This window comes from Moschus berezovskii, chromosome 9, assembly GCF_049115385.1.
Source record: "Moschus berezovskii isolate FMDL1 chromosome 9, NW_MosBer_1.0, whole genome shotgun sequence".
Classification (NCBI taxonomy): domain Eukaryota; kingdom Metazoa; phylum Chordata; class Mammalia; order Artiodactyla; family Moschidae; genus Moschus; species Moschus berezovskii.
In genome coordinates this window covers 61,076,983-61,096,305 of record NC_142468.1, presented here as the reverse complement: position 1 = coordinate 61,096,305, position 19,323 = coordinate 61,076,983, and the positions used below count along the sequence as shown (strand labels likewise).

The following is a 19,323-nucleotide window of genomic DNA, read 5'->3' as shown; positions in this document are numbered from 1 at the left end:
TTAAAATATCTTTATGACTGGGTTATTTAATATTTTCAATTAAAGTTCACTTAACATTCAATAAAATATTTACAGGGTACCTTACTACATAACGGGATTACGTTATATACTAGAAAATGACTATGTGGCAAAGACTGTTTAATGACTATTTCTATTAAGTACCTATATTAGATTGGCATATGATCTTGGGGAAATGAAATTCTTTCTTCTTTTTTTATTGGTAAAATGGGGATAGTAATAGTACCTTTTGCAAAGGACTGTTTTGAGTATTAGATGAGTTAACATGGAAATTATTTAGCCTAATACTTGGTGCAGAAAGACTACCCAATGACTGTTAGTAGTTATCACGATACTTAATAATTTAAAACTTAAGTTCATGAAGTAGAAAATTTCCTTCAGTAAGTAACAACACATTAAGTTTAGTTCTATAGTCTTACCAGAACTGAACATAGAGGTACAAAGGGAAATAAAGGCATAAGAAAGAATGAAGAGACAGAAATAAAACAGAATATAAAAGGAGAAAAAGATACTGGTAAATAAATACATTTGTATTATGCATAGAGAGGCATAAATGGGCAGGAAGTCCCTCATTCCTGATTTAGAAGTTGTGTTGTTAAATATAATATATTCAAATAATTCTACAATATTTTCAGAGAAGAAAGCATAGTTATGAATAGCTCTATATGTAATTATATAAGAAATAATAATTCTGAATACTTATTGGAAAACATCTTCTATGGGAACCTCAGCTTAATTTTAAAAAATTATTTGTATCCTGTTAATGATCTTTATTGGAGAAGGAAATGGCAACCCACTCCAGTATTCTTGCCTGAAAAATCCCATGGACAGAGGAACCTGATGGGCTACAGTCCATGGGTTGCAAGAGTCAGAAATGACTGAGCGACTAAACTACCACCAATCATCTGTAAATAGAGAAACTAAAAGAATGACTACATGGATTTCTAAGGAGTATTTCTGGTGAAAAATAATACGGTACAAGGGCTCTGGCTAAATTTTCATTCTCTTAGTCCAAAGCAATACTCCTAGAACCTGTATTTCCGTGGAAATAGATGTCCTTTCTCTTTAGAGAAGATCAAACTCTCACTTCAGAAGCTGAGGTCTAAAGAGAAGAGAAAACACTTGTGGATTTCTGGGAAGATAAAGGTACCGATCTGATTCTAATTGTAGCTACCGCTTAAAAACCTTAAGCAAACCAAGTAAGTAAATAAAATGATATGGTACAAGGAAGAATCATAATCTTAGTTCCTTCCCAGAACTAGGATTAAGAGAAGTTATCAATTGGTAATTATATGCAGGACAAGTATAGTCTTCATTGCTAATTAATCTCTGTCACTAAATCTAACTTAAAAGAGTGAATTAAAAAACAAACTCTAAGGCCACATTAAACATTTATTTTCAATTATTAGATTGCAAACATTCTTTACCTCAAAGTCATCATCGTCTCCTTCGGTGTAATGTGCATGGTTATCTGGATTATTCACTTTGTCCAACAGTTCAACTGCCAGGGCCCTTGAGAGACCTGGCTGCCCTACAAATGTATGCTAAATAAAAACAAAACAGAACTTCATGAGTATGCATTTATATCTATGGCTTATAGAAACTGTTATTTGTTCTTTTCCATTTAATAACTATCAGAGATAAGCATATGAAAGGCTACCAGTGCTAATAAATTAGAGAATGTATTAGTAAAAATATTGAGAGAATCCATAATTAAATATTATAAGGCTAAAGAACTACTGTGGGGTAAGTTTATAATATGAATAATTTCTCTATGTAAAGTTAACTAATCTATATTAGGCTGTCAAATTACAACCTTGGCTATAACAATGACATTTATTACACATGTCATTATGCATATGCAAATAAATACTGTGGTAGAGTCCATATCACAATAAGAAAAAAAATGTATATTCTATGCTTGCTGCTGCTGCTGCTGCTGCTAAGTCACTTTAGTCGTGTCCGACTCTGTGCGACCCCACTGACGGCAGCCCACCAGGCTCCCCCATCCCTGGGGTTCTCCAGGCAAGAACACTGGAGTGGGTTGCCATTTCCTTCTCCAATGTGTGAAAGTGAAAAGTGAAAGTGAAGTCGCTCAGTCGTGTCTGACCCTTAGCGACCCCACAGACTGCAGCCAACCAGGCTCCTCCATCCATGGGATTTTCTAGGCAAGAGTACTGGAGTGGCTTGCCATTGCCTTCTCCGATTCTATGCTTACATATATTTAATTCAATAAAATTATGTTAGTATAGAAAGACATAATTAAATTTTATAACATTTAAACAAAGTTTTCTTAGATTGTTATAATCAACTTTCCCTAATATAAAAGTATTTTATAAACACATACACAGGAGTATTCTATAAATTTACATAAGAAACAAAAACAGAGAAAATCAATTAATTTTAGATGAAAGCAACATTTTAAAGAGTTTTCTCCAAGGCTGCTGCTGCTGCTGCTAAGTCACTTCAGTCGTGTCCGACTCTGTGTGACCCCACCAGGCACCCCCTTCCCTGGGATTCTCCAGGCAAGAACACTGGAGTGGGTTGCCATTTCCTTCTCCAATGTGTGAAAGTGAAAAGTGAAAGTGAAGTCGCTCAGTCGTGTCCGACCCTTAGCGACCCCATGGACTGCAGCCCACCAGGCTCCACCATCCATGGGGTTTTCTAGGCAAGAGTACTGGAGTGGCTTGCCATTGCCTTCTCCAAGCAGGGGTGGGCAAACTACAGACCATGGGCAAAATCTGGTGCACTGCCTCCTTCTGTGAATAAAATTTTATTGGGTATTAAAGCCATACCCTTCAGGTATTGGCTATGGCTGCTTTTGTGCTACTGTGGCAAAACTGAGAGGACGCAACAGACTATAAGTCTCACAAAGCCTGTAATACACACTATCTGGCTCTTTACATAATGTTTGCCTACCCCTGTTGTAAGATTTTTATATTAAAAACCTAAATGCTGTTGCTCTAGTGATGTGCCTAACTAATGCATGACTATAGAAAATACTCCTATAAATTCAATGACTTACAGTCAGAAGTCTTTCAGCGGTTGGTCTTTTTTTGGGGTTTTTGGTTAGTGCTATTTTGACAAAATTATGGAATGTTGATGACCTTCAAATAAAAAGAAACATGTACAAATATATTTCACTAATAGAAGTTCTTTTCTGTTACTAAATAAAATTAACTTACAAGCAGTTAGAAAGACTAAAATGTATGATTTTTTTTCTTAGGCCTCTTAGCTCTATGTAAACCAAAAAACTAAACCCAAAAGAGTATTTTCTTATAAAATATACCAGGTTCATCTGTTAAGTAAAATACAATTAGTGAACAGAATACTAATATATATAACCTCTAAAATGTACACTAAAAACTAGAAATGGGTAGGTGTGTCATCTATAAGGTTAATAACCTTGTGTTATAACCACTTAGGAATCAAAATGACCTTTTCTCACTGCTTAATTTTTATGATATATAAATGTTTTGCCACACCCAAATTGTTAGGTGGCATCAAGGTAGGGTGGGTAATTAAACAGACTGCTTATACCTTTAAAAAGTCACTGAATGTCTTAGGAACGAGGGAAAAGAAGAGGGAGTGATCTTAGTAACCAAGAGTTTTCCTGCCACCTGTATTGATGAAATGGGGAAAAGAAGAAGATATAAAGGAATCTGGGAATTCCCTGCCAGCACAGTACAGTGGCCAGGACTGGGCACTTTCACTGCCATGGGCCTTGGCTTGATCGCTGGTGGGGGAACTAAGATCGTGCAAGTTGTGCAGCATGGACAGAAAATGAACTAATAAAAAATTAATTACTTAATTAAAGGAACTGCATTTTGATTATGAATTAATGACAAAGAGAGGTACTGTACCATTATCAAGATTCCACGGGAGGAAAGACTGGGCAGGAACCAAAAAGAATAACCTTAGTCATTACCAATGACAGTAATGACAAAGCAGGTTCTCTTTAGAGAAATCAAATCACTACATTACACTGGTAGTTTGTGGTCCTCATATCATGCAGTGAGAAAGTACTTAAGACTGGCAAAGGTACTTCAATGGTAATAACTGTTCTGGAATCTCACTATGAATGTAGCTATTTTAGCTAACAGTCATTCATCCTTGAATGAATATTCAGTCATTCCTGCCATAAAGTCCTCTAATCCTAGTTGCTTAGGAACTTAGGCTTGCAAGGAACAAGAGAAAAACAAAACAAAACAGTGTCAATAAAAAGGAATACAGCTAGCAGTAGGATATAAACTCCTTAACTTCTACAGTGTGATCTGCCTCCCATTCCTGGTACTATCCCCAGAATGGCCTGGCTCCTAAATAATACTATGCACGGGCAGGCCAGTGAAACATTATAAGTAGTTTACAACTTGTTTTGGGGACAGGCCTTTTAGAATCTGAAATAATATATGGACTGTCCCTCCAGAAAAAAATGAATATACGTAAAGAATTCCAGGGGCTCATATATCTCCCATGATTTCCCAAGAGATCCATGTATAATAGATAAAGAATCACTAAATTTAAGAATTTGGAAACTTTTGTTTGTACAATAAGTTTCTCTTATTAAATGTATGGGAAGAAATTACCAGAAAAATAGTTTTCAATTTTTATCATCTAATTGAAGACATCCTTATGGACTATAAGAATAGGCAAGTTGTTTTACTTTGTATGAGAAAACATTAGGATGCAAATAAGTAATGACTGTTTGAATGTTAGGGAAAATAGGTACAGAAAAGCCAACGATGACTGATTTTAAGTGTCACTGTATCTGGGAAACCGTGTCCTATTACTCTTCATGAAAGTCAACATGTAATTAGTGGAAGTAAAGGAATACAGGCAAAATGAGTCTATAAAAATCTTAATGTATTCATTTAAAGTCATTTCCTCACTACATCTCCTATTCAAGCCGCCAAAGCAGTACATCATAATGGAATACTGAACAGAAAATAAACCTAGATCCTTGTCATAGCTCTGCAAGTAAATTAGATATGTAACTTTAGGGAAACTGTTTAATGCTCTGAGCTTCAGCTTTACCATCTTTAAAATAAGGGAATTAAACCTTTGTCTCTTTCAGCCACAAAATTTTATAAATCTACATATCTATAACTCACCATTTTGTTTTGTCCTTTAGTTTTGGAGGCTGAAAATTACTTTTTGACATTAAAAAGAGGGCCCTGGAATAAAAATTTCAGTTAAAGAGCAATACAAAACACTTTTATTATTACATACAATAATCAGAATCAATTCTGCAATGAATTTACCCAAGATTATTACATATGTAGGTACTCAAGATTTAACTGATATGGAATATGGAAATTAATGGTTTATATTTTGGATACCTTATGAAAAATTTCTCCTGGCTCTAGAGAATATATTTAAATTTCCAACAAGCTCTTATTCACAAGGCAAAGCAACTAAACATTTGAGAAAGTTTTTACTACCATACTGTTACATATATAACTAGTATTATATCTTAAGCATAAGTTTATATAATTGCGTATCATTATGTTAACACACTGAGATGATATACTACTCTAACATTAGGTTGTATGTTTAACGTCTACAATTTTGGGTGACTATATCAACTTCTTTGTCTGTTTCCCCTTTTGAATAAAACAGAAATCAACCTGCAAGAGGACTTTCCTTCTCCACGAATTAACCTTTGACCAATCTTTTTAATGGACTATGGGGGTAGAAGAATGAAGGATTTTAAAAGGAAGTTTTATTTCAGTATTTCCTACAAAAAACTCCAATGTTTTCAAGCAAATCCCTTAGTCTTTTTTATTAAATACCAAAGATCTTTTCTTTTTAAAAATTAAATGATTCATATATAAAAGAAAACTGAAGAGAAAAACGTCTATATTCCTCTCATCCTAAGACATTATTTTAAATTTTCTGCTTTTCTTTTCAGTCTTTATCTAAATATTAACCAATCACTAAATTATTATAATAGGTAACATTATGTTCCACTTTTTTCCCTGATAATCAATTTCCCATGCTGCTTTGGTTTATATATATGTATTAGCTGCCCTTATGACTGTTCATTTAGATTTTCCCCCTGCAAGCCTGAAGCGGATTCTTAGACTTTTCCTGAATTATTTCCTAAGTATAATTTTCACAAGTGTAGAATCAATGCAACATTTGTACTGTTCATAACAAATAACATCCAAATTATTTTCCTAAAGGTCTGTACTTATCAGCATTCCAGCTAAAAACAGCTATCTTTTAACTTATATATCTTTTTTTTTTAGTGGTGGTATTATTTTTTTAATTGGAGGCTAATTACTTTACAATAATGTGGTGGTTTTTGCCTTCATTCACATGAATCAGCCATGGGTGTACATGTGTTCCCCATCCTGAACTAACTTATATATCTTTAGGTACTTGTGAGGTTAAATAGTTTTCCATGTTTCTCTAGTATCTGATACTTGCTCATAAACGATTTATCTTTTGCTCTTACAGTCTTTGAATGAGTTAGTTACCTATGTAATAAATATCAATAATTAATATTATATGTTGGGAGAATACTTTCCCCTATTCTGCTGATTTTCTTTTTAACTTTATACTATTTACATTAAAAATTTAAATTTTGGCCCAATTATCTTTTCCTTCAAAATATTAAAAACCCCTTCATAGTCTCTCAAATATTTCTTCTAAGATAATATACTCTAAAATATAAATGATTATAGTAAGCATCTACCTCTTCATCATTTCTAGACAAAGTATAAAGAAACAAAATCAAATGAGAACAGAAATAAAAAATTCATCTGCATTCTATCATGTGTTTATAGTTCTACTTAGGACAAAAAAAGAAATGTTTTTAATCAATGGAAGAATAAAAAAAAGGCTTAAAACTTTTAAAATGATAACTGCTATATCTTAGTATATTTATTAAAGGAAATATGTTTTAAGGAAAAGTTTCAGACAGACTCTATGTTGTGTTAGAAAGAGCAACAGATCAGGTTTTAGACAAGATTATTCCTAAGTCTCTCAGAATACTTTTATTATTTCAATATACTTTAAAATGAGCTTGGAATACCCAAGCTGTCAGTACTTCACTCTCCCTGAAGACCTTACTACTAACTGCATAATTGTAAATACTGAGAACACCTCATGGGATGAAGATCAAACATAGGTGGTTGAAGTTCTCCAAGTTCAATTGCTGTTATTCCTACTGCCCAGATATCACAGAGCTGGTTGTAGCCACCATTCTTTTCTACTGCTGCAACTTCTGGGGCCATCCTAGAAGGAATCAATGAATATAACATTTTTGTTTTTAAAAAATTATACGAAACTTGTTCTTTTGTTATATTCACTAGACTTCTTGGAGGGAAAGAGGCTTAGAGGCATTTACTAGAAAAGAAGAAACTTTACTATTAACAGAAAAAAACTTAATAAAGACCACATATACACACATACACACGCTTCTAAAACTTTGGTTCTCAAAATCTTGTGAATACTGTTTTATAACATGGGAAAACAAAAAGACTACTTAAATCTCTGTGAAGGTCAGAGAAAAGTTCCTCAAAGGAGGTGAGACTCACAGAATAAATTAGCAGGGAGTTGATGAGGGTTGAGGAACCTGGACTATTTTAGTCAGAGGAAACAAGTACGAATGCAGGGAAACAGGACAGCACAGAACACATAGAGAGGTGACAGGACAGCCTACTCAATGTGTGATCTATAGGTAAATACAACTGAAAGGAAGTATTCTTATCCAGATAAATGGTCATTTTTTTAGCAATTTATTTTAAATTTATTTTATAAAAGTATCAGTCTGTGGTGGACAAAATATGAAAAAAAAAAATAAAGTCACTCATCACAGTTTGAGAGGGTCTAGAAAGTATTTGGAAAATAAACCTCAGAGACAGAGGCTAGATAATGAATGATCTACTGATTATATGAGAGAGATTAGACTTCACTGTGAAAATGGAAAATTTAATTATGATATAAAACTCATGGCAACATGAAGGATGGTGTGAGAGGAAGTGAAATCAGAATCAGGCAGATGAATTAGAAGACTATCTGAAAAATACGAGGGAAAAAAAGGCCTTTTCAAAGGCAGTGGCAGGGAGGGTAGAATCAAGGGGCTGACTGAAGAGACTGAGTATAAAATATCTCAGTTTCTCCAGGCAAGAATACTGGAGTGGGTTGCCATGACCATCTCCAGGGGATCGTCACAACCCAAGGATCGAACCCAGGTCTCCTGCACTGCAGGCAGATTCTTTACCATCTGAGCCACCAGTCAGTGGTATATGAAAATGGCATCTAAAATTATAAAGCATAGATGATATTACTTAGGATTTTTGACTGTTTATTATTTTTAAATTAATTTATACTGAATATTCACAAGGTAGAAGTCACTTTTATGTGCACTTAGGTTACAGAAATTTATATGACACAGTGTCTCTCAACTTAAGTGTGTTTAAGGATATAATGAAAGCAGTGTTTTAGAAAGATTATTTTGTCAGTAATTAGAAGGGTGTAGTAGAAGCAGGAGGGCTAGTAAAAACTAATGGTAGGATAGGATGCATGAATTTTAACAACAAGCAAATGAAATCCTAGATTAAAACAGATGCAATATCAAAAGAAAGGGTAATAAAATGACACGAGATTGGAACACAACTTTCTTTTGAAAATCTCCCACCTATGAGACCTCCCAATACAGCATCCCAGGGACAGCAAGAATTATTGGCACTTTAACACAGGAATGCTGGACAAGGAAAATGAGTATCATATGACAGCGTCAAGGAACCTGAATGTCTCCAGGCTTCAGTCAAGTACAAATTGTATTACTAAGCATCAATGTTGTTCACTAATCTTAAAGAGATGAAATGGACAAAATTGAATCATAATAATATCTTACCAATAAGGGGTGCCAATGAAAGATTTTCTCTTTGCAATAGTAGCTGTTATTTTTGCAGCTACACCAAAGTCAGCTGGTAGCGTAAAAGCAGAACAGAAAATTTTAGTTTTCAATAAAACCACCAACATTTCTAAATTTCATCCTCAGAGACATCATTATTAATAATTCAGATAGCAATACTTAGGGAAATGTATATAAATTGAATATAAATATAAATTGAATACCTAAATCCCATCCTGTTTAGTTCAAAACACAATCATTATAAGAAAATAACTTATTGGTACTTTATTAGAATAAAAACATACTTTATTAAGAACAAAGTTATTAAAAAACTTTTCATTACAAGTAAGTTGGGAAAAAACCATCCACCTGGATTCCTTTTACTGACACAACTAGGTTAGTATTTCAGTGCTGTTTTTCTAGACAATAATGTTTAGGAATTTGAAATAACATACCTAGTTTTACATCACCATGATCCGTCAATAAAATATTTGCACCCTAAAGCAAAAATACAAATGCTATTAAATTAGTATCATAAAATTCCTTTCAATAAAATTATCAATTTAAAGTTTATTACTATTTTTAAATTGAAGTACAGTTGATTTACAATGTTGTACCAATCTCTGCTATACAGCAAAGTGACTGAATAATACACATACAGACATTTTAAAAAACTATTCTTTTCCATTATGGTTTATTAAGAATTCACTGTACTATATAGTAGGACCTACCTATTGTTTATTCACCATATATATAAGAGTTTACACCTGCCAATCCCAAACTTCCAGTCCTTCCTCCCCCCATCCACCTTTCCCTTGGAAACCACAAATCTGTTCCCTGTGCTTGTGAGCCTTAAACATATTGAGTTTAAATTAAGTTAAACAGACTTACTTTGATATCTCTATGCATTTTGCCTTTAGTATGCAAATAGGCAAGACCCTGAAGTTTAAAAAAAAAAATAGTATATATTAGCAAAACTGCAAACTTCACACCTAAATTTCTACTTAAATTCTTATAAGAAAAATCAGACTGTCCTTTTTTTGAGGGGAAAGAACCTAGATGTGTTTCTTTTTACTGATCAATGTTTACTAAATTTTAAGATTTTTGAATTCATTTTCTGATAAAAACAAGAAATACTTTACTGTAACATCACCACCACAATCAAGATAATGAACATATTCATCACTCCCATAAGTTCCTCCCATATATAAACACTGATATACTTTGTTGCTATAGATAATTTAAAAATTTTCTAGAGTTTTATGTAAATGCAATCATACAGAATATTCTTTTATCTTCTTTAATTCACAATATTAATTTGAAATTCCTTGTTAGTGTGCTATCAATATTTCATTTTTTTATTACTGAGCATTCCACCATACAGTTATTACAGTTCACCTGTTGATAGATATTTGGGTTGTGAGTTGTTTCCAGCTTTTGCTTGTTATATAGAAACCCACTCTAAAGATTTATGTCAAGTATGTGTACGATTTTTCCCTCTTGGGTAAATAACTTAGATATGACTGGGTCATATGGTGGTACAAGTTTAAATTTCTAGGCAGCTGCCAAACAGTTTTCCAAAGCAGCTGTACAATTTTGCATTGAAACTAGCAGTGTATGAGAGTTCCAGTTAACTCACATACTCACCAACTTTATGAGGGTCAGTCTTTTTAATTTTAGCCATTCTAACTGGTGTGTAGTGGTATCTCACTGTGGTTTTAATTCACATTTTTCTAATAACTAATGATATTGAGCATATTTCTCATATCCTTATTTGCCATCTATACAGCTTTTGGTGAAACATCTGTTTAAATCTTGATTTAGTTTTGACAGTTCTTTATATACTCTAGAGACAAGCCCTTTATCAGATTTATACTTTGCAAATACCTTTTTTGTCTTTTTATTCTGTTAATAGTATGTCTTGAAAAGCAGAAGTTTTAAATTTTAACAAAGTCAAATTTGTCAAATTTTTATTTTATAGATCATGTTTTTTATGTCTGAAAAGGCTTTTATTAACTCAAGATTGCAAAATTTTCTTCCATGTTTTCTTCTATAAGTTCTAGTTTGAGGTTTTATATTTAGACCTAAGTGACTCATGTTATTTTTTACATATGTCACAAAATATGGTTCAAAGTTCATGTGTTTGACTTGGGTTTGATCCCTGGGTTGGGAAGATCCCCTGGAGGAGGACAGTACTCTTGCCTGCAGAATCCCATGGACAGAAGAGACTGGTCGTCCGTAGGGTCACAAAGAGTCGGACATGACTGAGCGACTAAGCACAGTTCAATTATTCCATAACCATTTACTGAAAAACCTATCCCTTCTCTTTTGAATTGTCTCTTCACCTTTGTCGGAGAAGGCAATGGCACCCCACTCCATTACTCTTGCCTGGAAAATCCCATGGACGGAGGTGCCTGGTAGGCTGCAGTCCATGGGCTAAGAGTTGGACATGACTGAGCGACTTCACTTTCACTTTTGACTTTTATGCATTGGAGAAGGAAATGGCAACTCACTCCAGTGTTCTTGCCTGGAGAATCCCAAGGACGGGGGAGCCTGGTGGGCTGCCGTCTATGGGGTTGCACAGAGTCGGACACGACTGAATCGACTTAGCAGCAGCAGCAGCTTCACCTTTGTCAAAAATCAGTAGCCATATATGGGTGGAATTATTTCTAGTCTTTCTAGATTTCTATAATCTCTTGGCATAATCTACTCTTATGCCAGTGCTTACTACTATGTTTCATTTACTGTAATTTTCTAGGTCTTGAAATTGCTACTGTTGGTCCTCAAATTTTTTTGTTCTTTTTTCACAGTTGTTTCGACTATTCCAGGTCCTTTGTGTTTCTATAGGAATTTTAGAATCAGTTCATCAATTTCTAGAGGGGAAAAAAAAGCCTCCTTTGATTTTCATTGCAATTGCATTGAATCTATAGTCAGTTTGAGAAGAAATGGTATCTTAATTGCATTGAAATATTCTGACCCATGAATACAAGAATACTACAGAAGGCAAAGTTCTCAGTTTACGTAGGTCTTCTTTAACGTCTCTAAGTCATTTTAGTATACAGGTGTTTATGCCTCTCTGTTACATATATCCCAAAGAATGTCATATTTTAGTTATTATAAATTGTATTGTTGCTAGTCTATGGAAATCCAACTGATTCTGTATATTGATCTTGAATCTTGCAACTTCCCTAATCATACTCACTAGTCCTACTAGCTACTTTGTAGAATCTATTCCATTTTCTACAAAGATGTAGTTATGCAGTCTGTGAACAGAGACAGCTTGAATTCTTACTTTCTAGTCCAGGTGCCTTTTATTTCACTGCTTTTGCTTTTTGTCCTGTCCAAACGTCTAGAATCTGTTAAAAAGAAGTGGTGAGAGCAGATATCTTTGCCTTGTTTGACTGACCTTGTGGGAAAGCACCTAGTCTTTACCATTAAGTATGATTCAGTTGTAGGTTTTTCATAGGTGCTCTTTATCAGGCTGAGTTAGTTCCTTTCTATTTGAAGTATGCTAAGAATTTTTATCAGAAATGAGCACTGGATTTAGCCAATGCTTTTTCTGTGTCTATTTAGATGATCCCATGGTTTTGTTTCTCTTTTTGTTTGCTAATGTAATCATTTACTTGAAATGATTTTGAATGTTAAATCAACACTGCCTTCTATGATAAACCCCACTTGTCTATGATGTATTATCTTTTTATATATTGTTGGATTACCTAAACCATGCCTCTTTACCCAGTCACTTGTCAATAGACACTAGATGAGGAATTTTGTCAGTGTAACACAGTTTTAAAATTCAAACTAGTATCTTGGAGGTCATCCCTTCTACAGCCTCATTTTACACTTGGGGAACTAAAACCACAGACAAGATAATGGTCATATACCAGGGCCAGAATGGAAATGCAAATTTCTGTTTTGCTTTCTGCTTCCATTTAGTACTCTGTCCATTACTTAAAGAAGCAAGGAACTTTTGAAATTAAAATATTAATAACACTAATCTGTCAATAATTCTCTGCTATGAGTGCATAATTAGCATTTTATGTGAATAAAAAAAGCAGATTTTTAATGTGACTGTTATAGAAATATATGCAAAATATATATATAAATTTACTTTCATATATCTAACAATAAAATTTTAAAGCATGTGGAAACCAACCCTTTCAGAAATGACTAGAGCTTTCCCTTAATTTAGATTAAACTCCCAATTTCTAAAATATGGAAGAATAACATATAGAATATAAATTTCTCTTCTAAACAACTACACAATCTAGGAAATGTAGAGACAGAAGCATCAATTAATAAGTATCAGTTGTGAACTGAATAAATAACACAACCACTACTACTTCATTCTGCTTCCTACATTAGATGCCTTAAAGCACGTGAACAAAATTAGTTGCTGATTTTTTCAATGAGTAATCTTTCAAGGAACTAAAAAAATAAACTGGAAGAAGAATTGTATACTCTGTATACCTACTGAAGACTCATAGCCTATTTTAACATACTAAAAGCTCTCACAGGATCTGAAATAAAGAAGGAAAGAAATCTCTACTTAATATAATGTTTACTGAGCTTATAAAAAGGGATTCTGATATTAATAATATCTATTAATATCACATAGATCAAAGGTTTCCAGACAACATTCTGAGTTATTGCCATGAAACTTTACTTTCATTTTGGGAAAAACAGTAAAAGACCTCATGTCTTATGCAAAAAGATTTCTTTTGCGGCCATAAAACTCGAAGGGAAAGCTTGGACTTGTTATAATTGAGAGGTCTGATGATTCATTCATGAAAACCAATTCATACCTATGACTTTCCTTAGCTTTGCAGCAATTGAGGGACAAGCACTACAAAGCAGAACACCAAATAACACCCCTGCATATACTACTATTCGCTTAAATGAATTTCTGGGACTCATTCACAAAAGAAATAATTAGGCTTACAGAATTACAGTATGAGAGGTTAACAGAAAAATTTGGTTTACTCTTTCTCTTTTGGGCAGATCACCATTTTACTGTTTTCAACTGTGAAACTAGAACTGCATTTCTATCTACATAAGCAAATATAGTACCTGTAAAGTTTCTCTGCATACATAGGCTATTTGCAGTTCTGATAATGGTCCAGTAACTAGAAATTAAAAAAGAGATCACATCATTATACATTTGAACACAACAGACTAAAAACACTTTAACAATGACAAGCAATTATAAAACTTCTTTCTCTCTCTCTCTATATATATATATCACTGGGTGACTTATCATGAGCATACATTATTCTTAGAATCAGGAAACAAAAAATAATTAAAATAGAAAATTTTTCAATGCAATTTAAAAATGGAAGATTTACTTATAACGACTTTGGTCAGTGAAACTATTAAGCCCCCGTTATGAGCAAAGCACAGTACCAGATATCACAAGATGTTCTATACAAAGCAATGTACATGATCTCTATCCTGAACAACTAAAGATAAATAAATAAAGCCCCCAAATGAGAAAAACATATAATTACAGTTATATACACATGTTAAGGGCTTCCCTGGTGGCTCAGACAGTAAAGAGTGTGCCTGCAATGCAGGAGACCTGGGTTTGATCCCTGGAGTGGGAAGATCCCCTGGAGAAGGGAACGGCAACCCACTCTAGTATTCTTGCCTAGAAAATTCCATGGATACAGGAGCCTGGCAGGTTACAGTTCATGGGGTTGCAAAGAGTCAGACACGACTGAACAACTAACACTTTCACACTTTCATACATGTTATAGGACCATAAAGAGAAATCAATTGTTGAAAAGGCATCATATACTTTAAAAAAAAAAAGTCACGATGTTATTCCCTTAGCATTATTCTTTACTATATCCATCAAAACAAGGCCTTGATCCAATACCTTACCTAAGAATCCAAAAAGTAATCAGGTCACTTGTGACAACCAGATCTTTCCCTAATGAAATATAAAATCCTTCTGCAAGTACCTAACTAGGTGCTTTGGAAATAACACCTTCCAATACCATGAGAAAATATTTGAAGTTGGGGGTGGCATTTGCTGAAAGTGAGGTCAAAATCAGATACTTTAATGCAATCTTTACTTAAAATATTTTACAACATATTTTAATCACTGGTTCTCTATACCTACTTTTAGGAACATAAAATTTTGATTCTTAGTAACTCGATGAAATAGTAGTAAAAGAAGGGAAACAATTTCATTAAAAGTTATTATAGGTTTAGTTGTTCTTGATTACTATGCTATCTAATATATTATTTACAGGGATGAATACTTTTTAGATTCAATTTAATTCAATAAATAGCAGGTTTAATAATGGAAAGCAGAAATTTCCCAAAGAAATAAAATTAATGTCTCAAAACCATTATTTCAGCTTAAAGGGGGAAGTAGTAAAAAAAAAAAAAAAGCCTGTGGCATAGTTTTATTAATCCATAATCCTGAGTTCTCATTCTGTGAAAATGTGGATAAAAATTATAAACATGAGATAAAAAGTCTTCATATAAAACATCATAATTCTTCATAAAATCACAGAAAAGAATTTTAAACTGAGTGACACAGAGCTGTTTCCTACCAATAATTTTTTAAAAATCAACAACAGGGGTAAAATAAAAGAGAACAGTCATTATAGTATAATAATATAAAGGAAAATTCAGTTCAATTCAGAAAGCTGACTAAATTAACATAATGAAATGGCAACCCACTCCAGTATTCTTGTCTGGGAAATCTCATGGGCAGAAGAGCCTGGAAGACTACAGTCCACAGGGTCACAAAAGAGTCAGACATGACTTGCAACTAAACAACAAATAAAATGTTCCAAATTCTTAAAATTATATATTTTAATACAAAATATTATAGTAATAATTAAATTGTTTTCCCAGTTAGCACGTTATCATTAAGAGATAGATAATTTGCTTTATGTGAGTCACCTTTTGCATTTCAATTTTCATTTATAAGGAAGTTTAGGCAGTTTTGTTTGTAGATAAATTACTTCCCTATATACTACTACTTAAGATTTCTGAGAGATTACATCTGAAAAGTAAAATCTAGATTCTTCAAGTACTTTTGGATTTCATCAGGCTCTAGCAATTTAACTGAATACCAACAAAATATAAAATTTAGATTTCTTTTAAGCAATACTCCAGAGCACGACAGAATGTAAAACAGTAAATCTACGTGTTAGTATCCCTTGTTAACTAGAAACATAAAATAACAATCATTAAAGTAAAAGTTCTAAAATGTAGAAAGAAATTAACAGTACCATGGTAAATATCTTGAAGTGATCCGCCACCACAATATTCCATACAAATCCACAGTTTTTCCCGACTAATATGAAAGAGAAAGAAAACTATATTAGATAGTAATTCTCGACCACTGACATACTTGGAAGATTGTCACTCTATAGCATAGCAAGGTTTAGGATAGATTACAACAGGAAATTGTCCTGACAGTTTTTCTTCAGGATACAGAAAAGCATATTAATTTCAGCTCTGTTCCCACCTTAAATAGTTTAGAATGTGATCGGTATTACAAGCTAAGACACTTACTTGTAATTGTTCATAGTATTTCTTAAGGTTGCCAGATAAGGTAAAAATGCATAAATGGAGCTGTCATTATTAATATAACAAAGGCACCAATAAGAAGATGAGAAATTTTAGAACCTTAGACAAGCAATTTTAAAAATTTAAATACAAAACAGCATTTACATGAAAGGGAGGGGATGTGGGGCAAAGAAATATGAAATACAAAAAGAGAGATTAAATGTTTTTTGTTTTTTACCTGAGATAGCTCCCAAAATAGGCAACAATGTTGCAGTGTTTACATTCTTTAACCATAAATATCTCTTGCTGAATCAAAGAAAAATCATCTCCTGAAAAACAAAATGATAATAACTTGGTCAACATGTTACATTTTGTGTCTCTATGTATAGAAAGAAGGAAGGAAACCTTCACAAGTATCAAAGATGAGGAATTAGACATTCTTAATACTTTAATGAGAATGTACACTTGCAGTTTCTTTCTACAATGTCAGAAGCCATAAAAATGTATGAAGTCCTAAAACTCATAATTTCACTTCAATATTTACTTTCTTGAGATATGCACAGATATATTTACTACAGTACTATTTACTGATGAAAGAATGGTTAAACAACTCGTGGTACAGTCATAGATACTATAACACAGTTATAACACGTTTTGCAATGAAAACATGCTCATGACACACTAAGTGAAAAAGGGATATTATGTAAGTACATACACAGAAAAAAAGTCTCAACAAATATACATAATGTTTAAGACTGGGTAGTAAATTTTAAGTAATTTGGTTCTCTTCTTTTTTTATTTATATTTTCCAATTTGTCTACCAAAATCTATTTGGGTTAACTAGAAAAAGCTATAATAAAATAAAATATTTGTTATATGTAGGAATTTTATGGTCATTATGGGCTGCTTAGAATAACACTGTCACTATCAAACTTCATTTTGCATAGAAATAGTGTTTTATTTCAGTAAAAGGAGTTTCAGTTCAGTTCAGTCGCTCAGTCGTGTCCGACTAGTTTAGGAGTTGATAAATGAGTGAATTTATATTATGTAAATGCAATATAATGTACAAGAGCTCAAGGTCTGGATTAACACACCTGGATTTAAGTCTGGACTCAGCCATTCACTGGCAATGTAGCCTTGGGCAATCTAACTCTTCTGAATCACACCTGAATCCATTACATACTATTTAAATTCATTCCTTATCTACCACTTTGGCTTCCTTATTTACCACTTCCCTAAATATTCCCTACATTTTAGTAATACCAGTTGCTGGCCATTTTTGTAACAGATTCTTATGTCCCCAAGTTTCTGTTACTGCAAGTCTCTCAGGTGGGAAAGCTGTGAGGAAGAGGATGGAGTGCATTCAGTATAATATCTGACACAGAATAAATGCAATAGCAGTATTATATGTTGGAGACAAGAAAGATATAAACAAATGTGTTCCTCATTAGGATATCACCATATTTTTATTAGATAGTATTTTGAAATGTTCTTTTGCAAAACAACATCAGGTTTAAAGCTTGAGCCTTCTGCATTGTAGGTGTATTCTTCTACCACTGTGCTACCACAAAAGCCCTAGCTCTAACTTAGTCATCTTAGAATAACATACAAGAACCAAGAAGCAAAAACTTAGAAATTAGGTCTTAGATAAATAAATAAAATTTATGTGAGCATAAATCAGAGATATTTTTCCCTTTACACAGCAACTTTCAATTGAAAGCCAAAACAAAATAATATTTTTGCCATGTCATAAAATACTTTTCAAAAAAAATCAAACATTACTGATGTGGTTTATACACACATTTAAGTATGCCAAAGCCTTTGACTGTGTCGATCACAATAAACTGTGGAACATTCTGAAAGAGATGGGAATCCCAGACCACCTGACCTGCCTCTTGAGAAACCTGTATGCAGGTCAGGAAGCAACAGTCAGAACTGGACATGGAACAACAGACTGGTTCCAAATAGGAAAAGGTGTACGTCAAGGTTGTATATTGTCACCTTGCTTATTTAACTTATATGCAGAGTACATCATGAGGAACGCTGGGCTGGAAGAAGCACAAGCTGGAATCAAGATTGCCGGGAGAAATATCAATAACCTCAGATATGCAGATGACACCACCCTTATGGCAGAAAGTGAAGAGGAACTCAAAAGCCTCTTGATGAAAGTGAAAGAGGAGAGTGAAAAGGTTGGCTTGAAGCTCAACATTCAGAAAACAAAGATCATGGCATCTGGTCCCATCACTTCATGGGAAATAGATGGAAAAACAGTGGAAACAGTGTCAGACTTTATTTTTTTGGGCTCCAAAATCACTGCAGATGCTGATTGCAGCCATGAAATTAAAAGACGCTTACTCCTTGGAAGGAAAGTTATGACCAACCTTGATAGTATATTAAAAAGCAGAGACATTACTTTGCCAACAAAGGTCCGTCTAGTCAAGGCAATGGTTTTTCCCGTGGTCATGTATGGATGTGAGAGTTGGACTGTGAAGAAAGCTGATCGCCCAAGAATCGATGCTTTTGAACTGTGGTGTTGGAGAAGACTCTTGAGAGTCCCTTATACTGCAAGGAGATCCAACCAGTCCATTCTAAAAGAGATCAATCCTGGGTGTTCATTGGTGGGACTGATGCTAAAGCTGAAACTGCAATACTTTGGCCACCTCATGCGATGAGTTGACTCACTGGAAAAGACTGATGCTAGGAAAGGTTGGGGGCGGGAGGAGAAGGGAACGACGGAGAATGAGATGGCTGGATGGCATCACCGACTCTGTGGACATGAGTTTGAGTGTACTCCGGGAGTTGGTGATGGACAGGGAGGCCTGGCGTGCTGTGATTCATGGGGTCGCGGAGAGTCGGACACGACTGAGCGACTGAACTGAACTGAAGTATGACAAACCAAATTTATTCAT

The 19,323-nt window shown here is 33.8% G+C and overlaps 1 protein-coding gene across 3 annotated transcripts in view; it reads right to left on the bottom strand.

Moving 5' to 3' along the window:
* The window catches only part of MAP4K5 (mitogen-activated protein kinase kinase kinase kinase 5), a 115,048-nt gene that overhangs the window by 52,106 nt on the left and 43,619 nt on the right, over positions 1-19,323 (bottom strand). For all 3 annotated transcript variants that reach the window (XM_055436963.2, XM_055436964.2, XM_088839725.1), the window contains exons 3-12: positions 16,653-16,743; positions 16,135-16,199; positions 13,955-14,010; positions 9,776-9,823; positions 9,340-9,382; positions 8,885-8,957; positions 7,129-7,260; positions 5,130-5,192; positions 3,044-3,125; positions 1,446-1,562 (exon numbers count right to left, since the gene is read on the bottom strand). In XM_055436963.2, the coding sequence (XP_055292938.1) occupies positions 1,446-1,562; positions 3,044-3,125; positions 5,130-5,192; positions 7,129-7,260; positions 8,885-8,957; positions 9,340-9,382; positions 9,776-9,823; positions 13,955-14,010; positions 16,135-16,199; positions 16,653-16,743 (770 nt within the window). The remainder of the gene's footprint in view (positions 1-1,445; positions 1,563-3,043; positions 3,126-5,129; positions 5,193-7,128; positions 7,261-8,884; positions 8,958-9,339; positions 9,383-9,775; positions 9,824-13,954; positions 14,011-16,134; positions 16,200-16,652; positions 16,744-19,323) is intronic.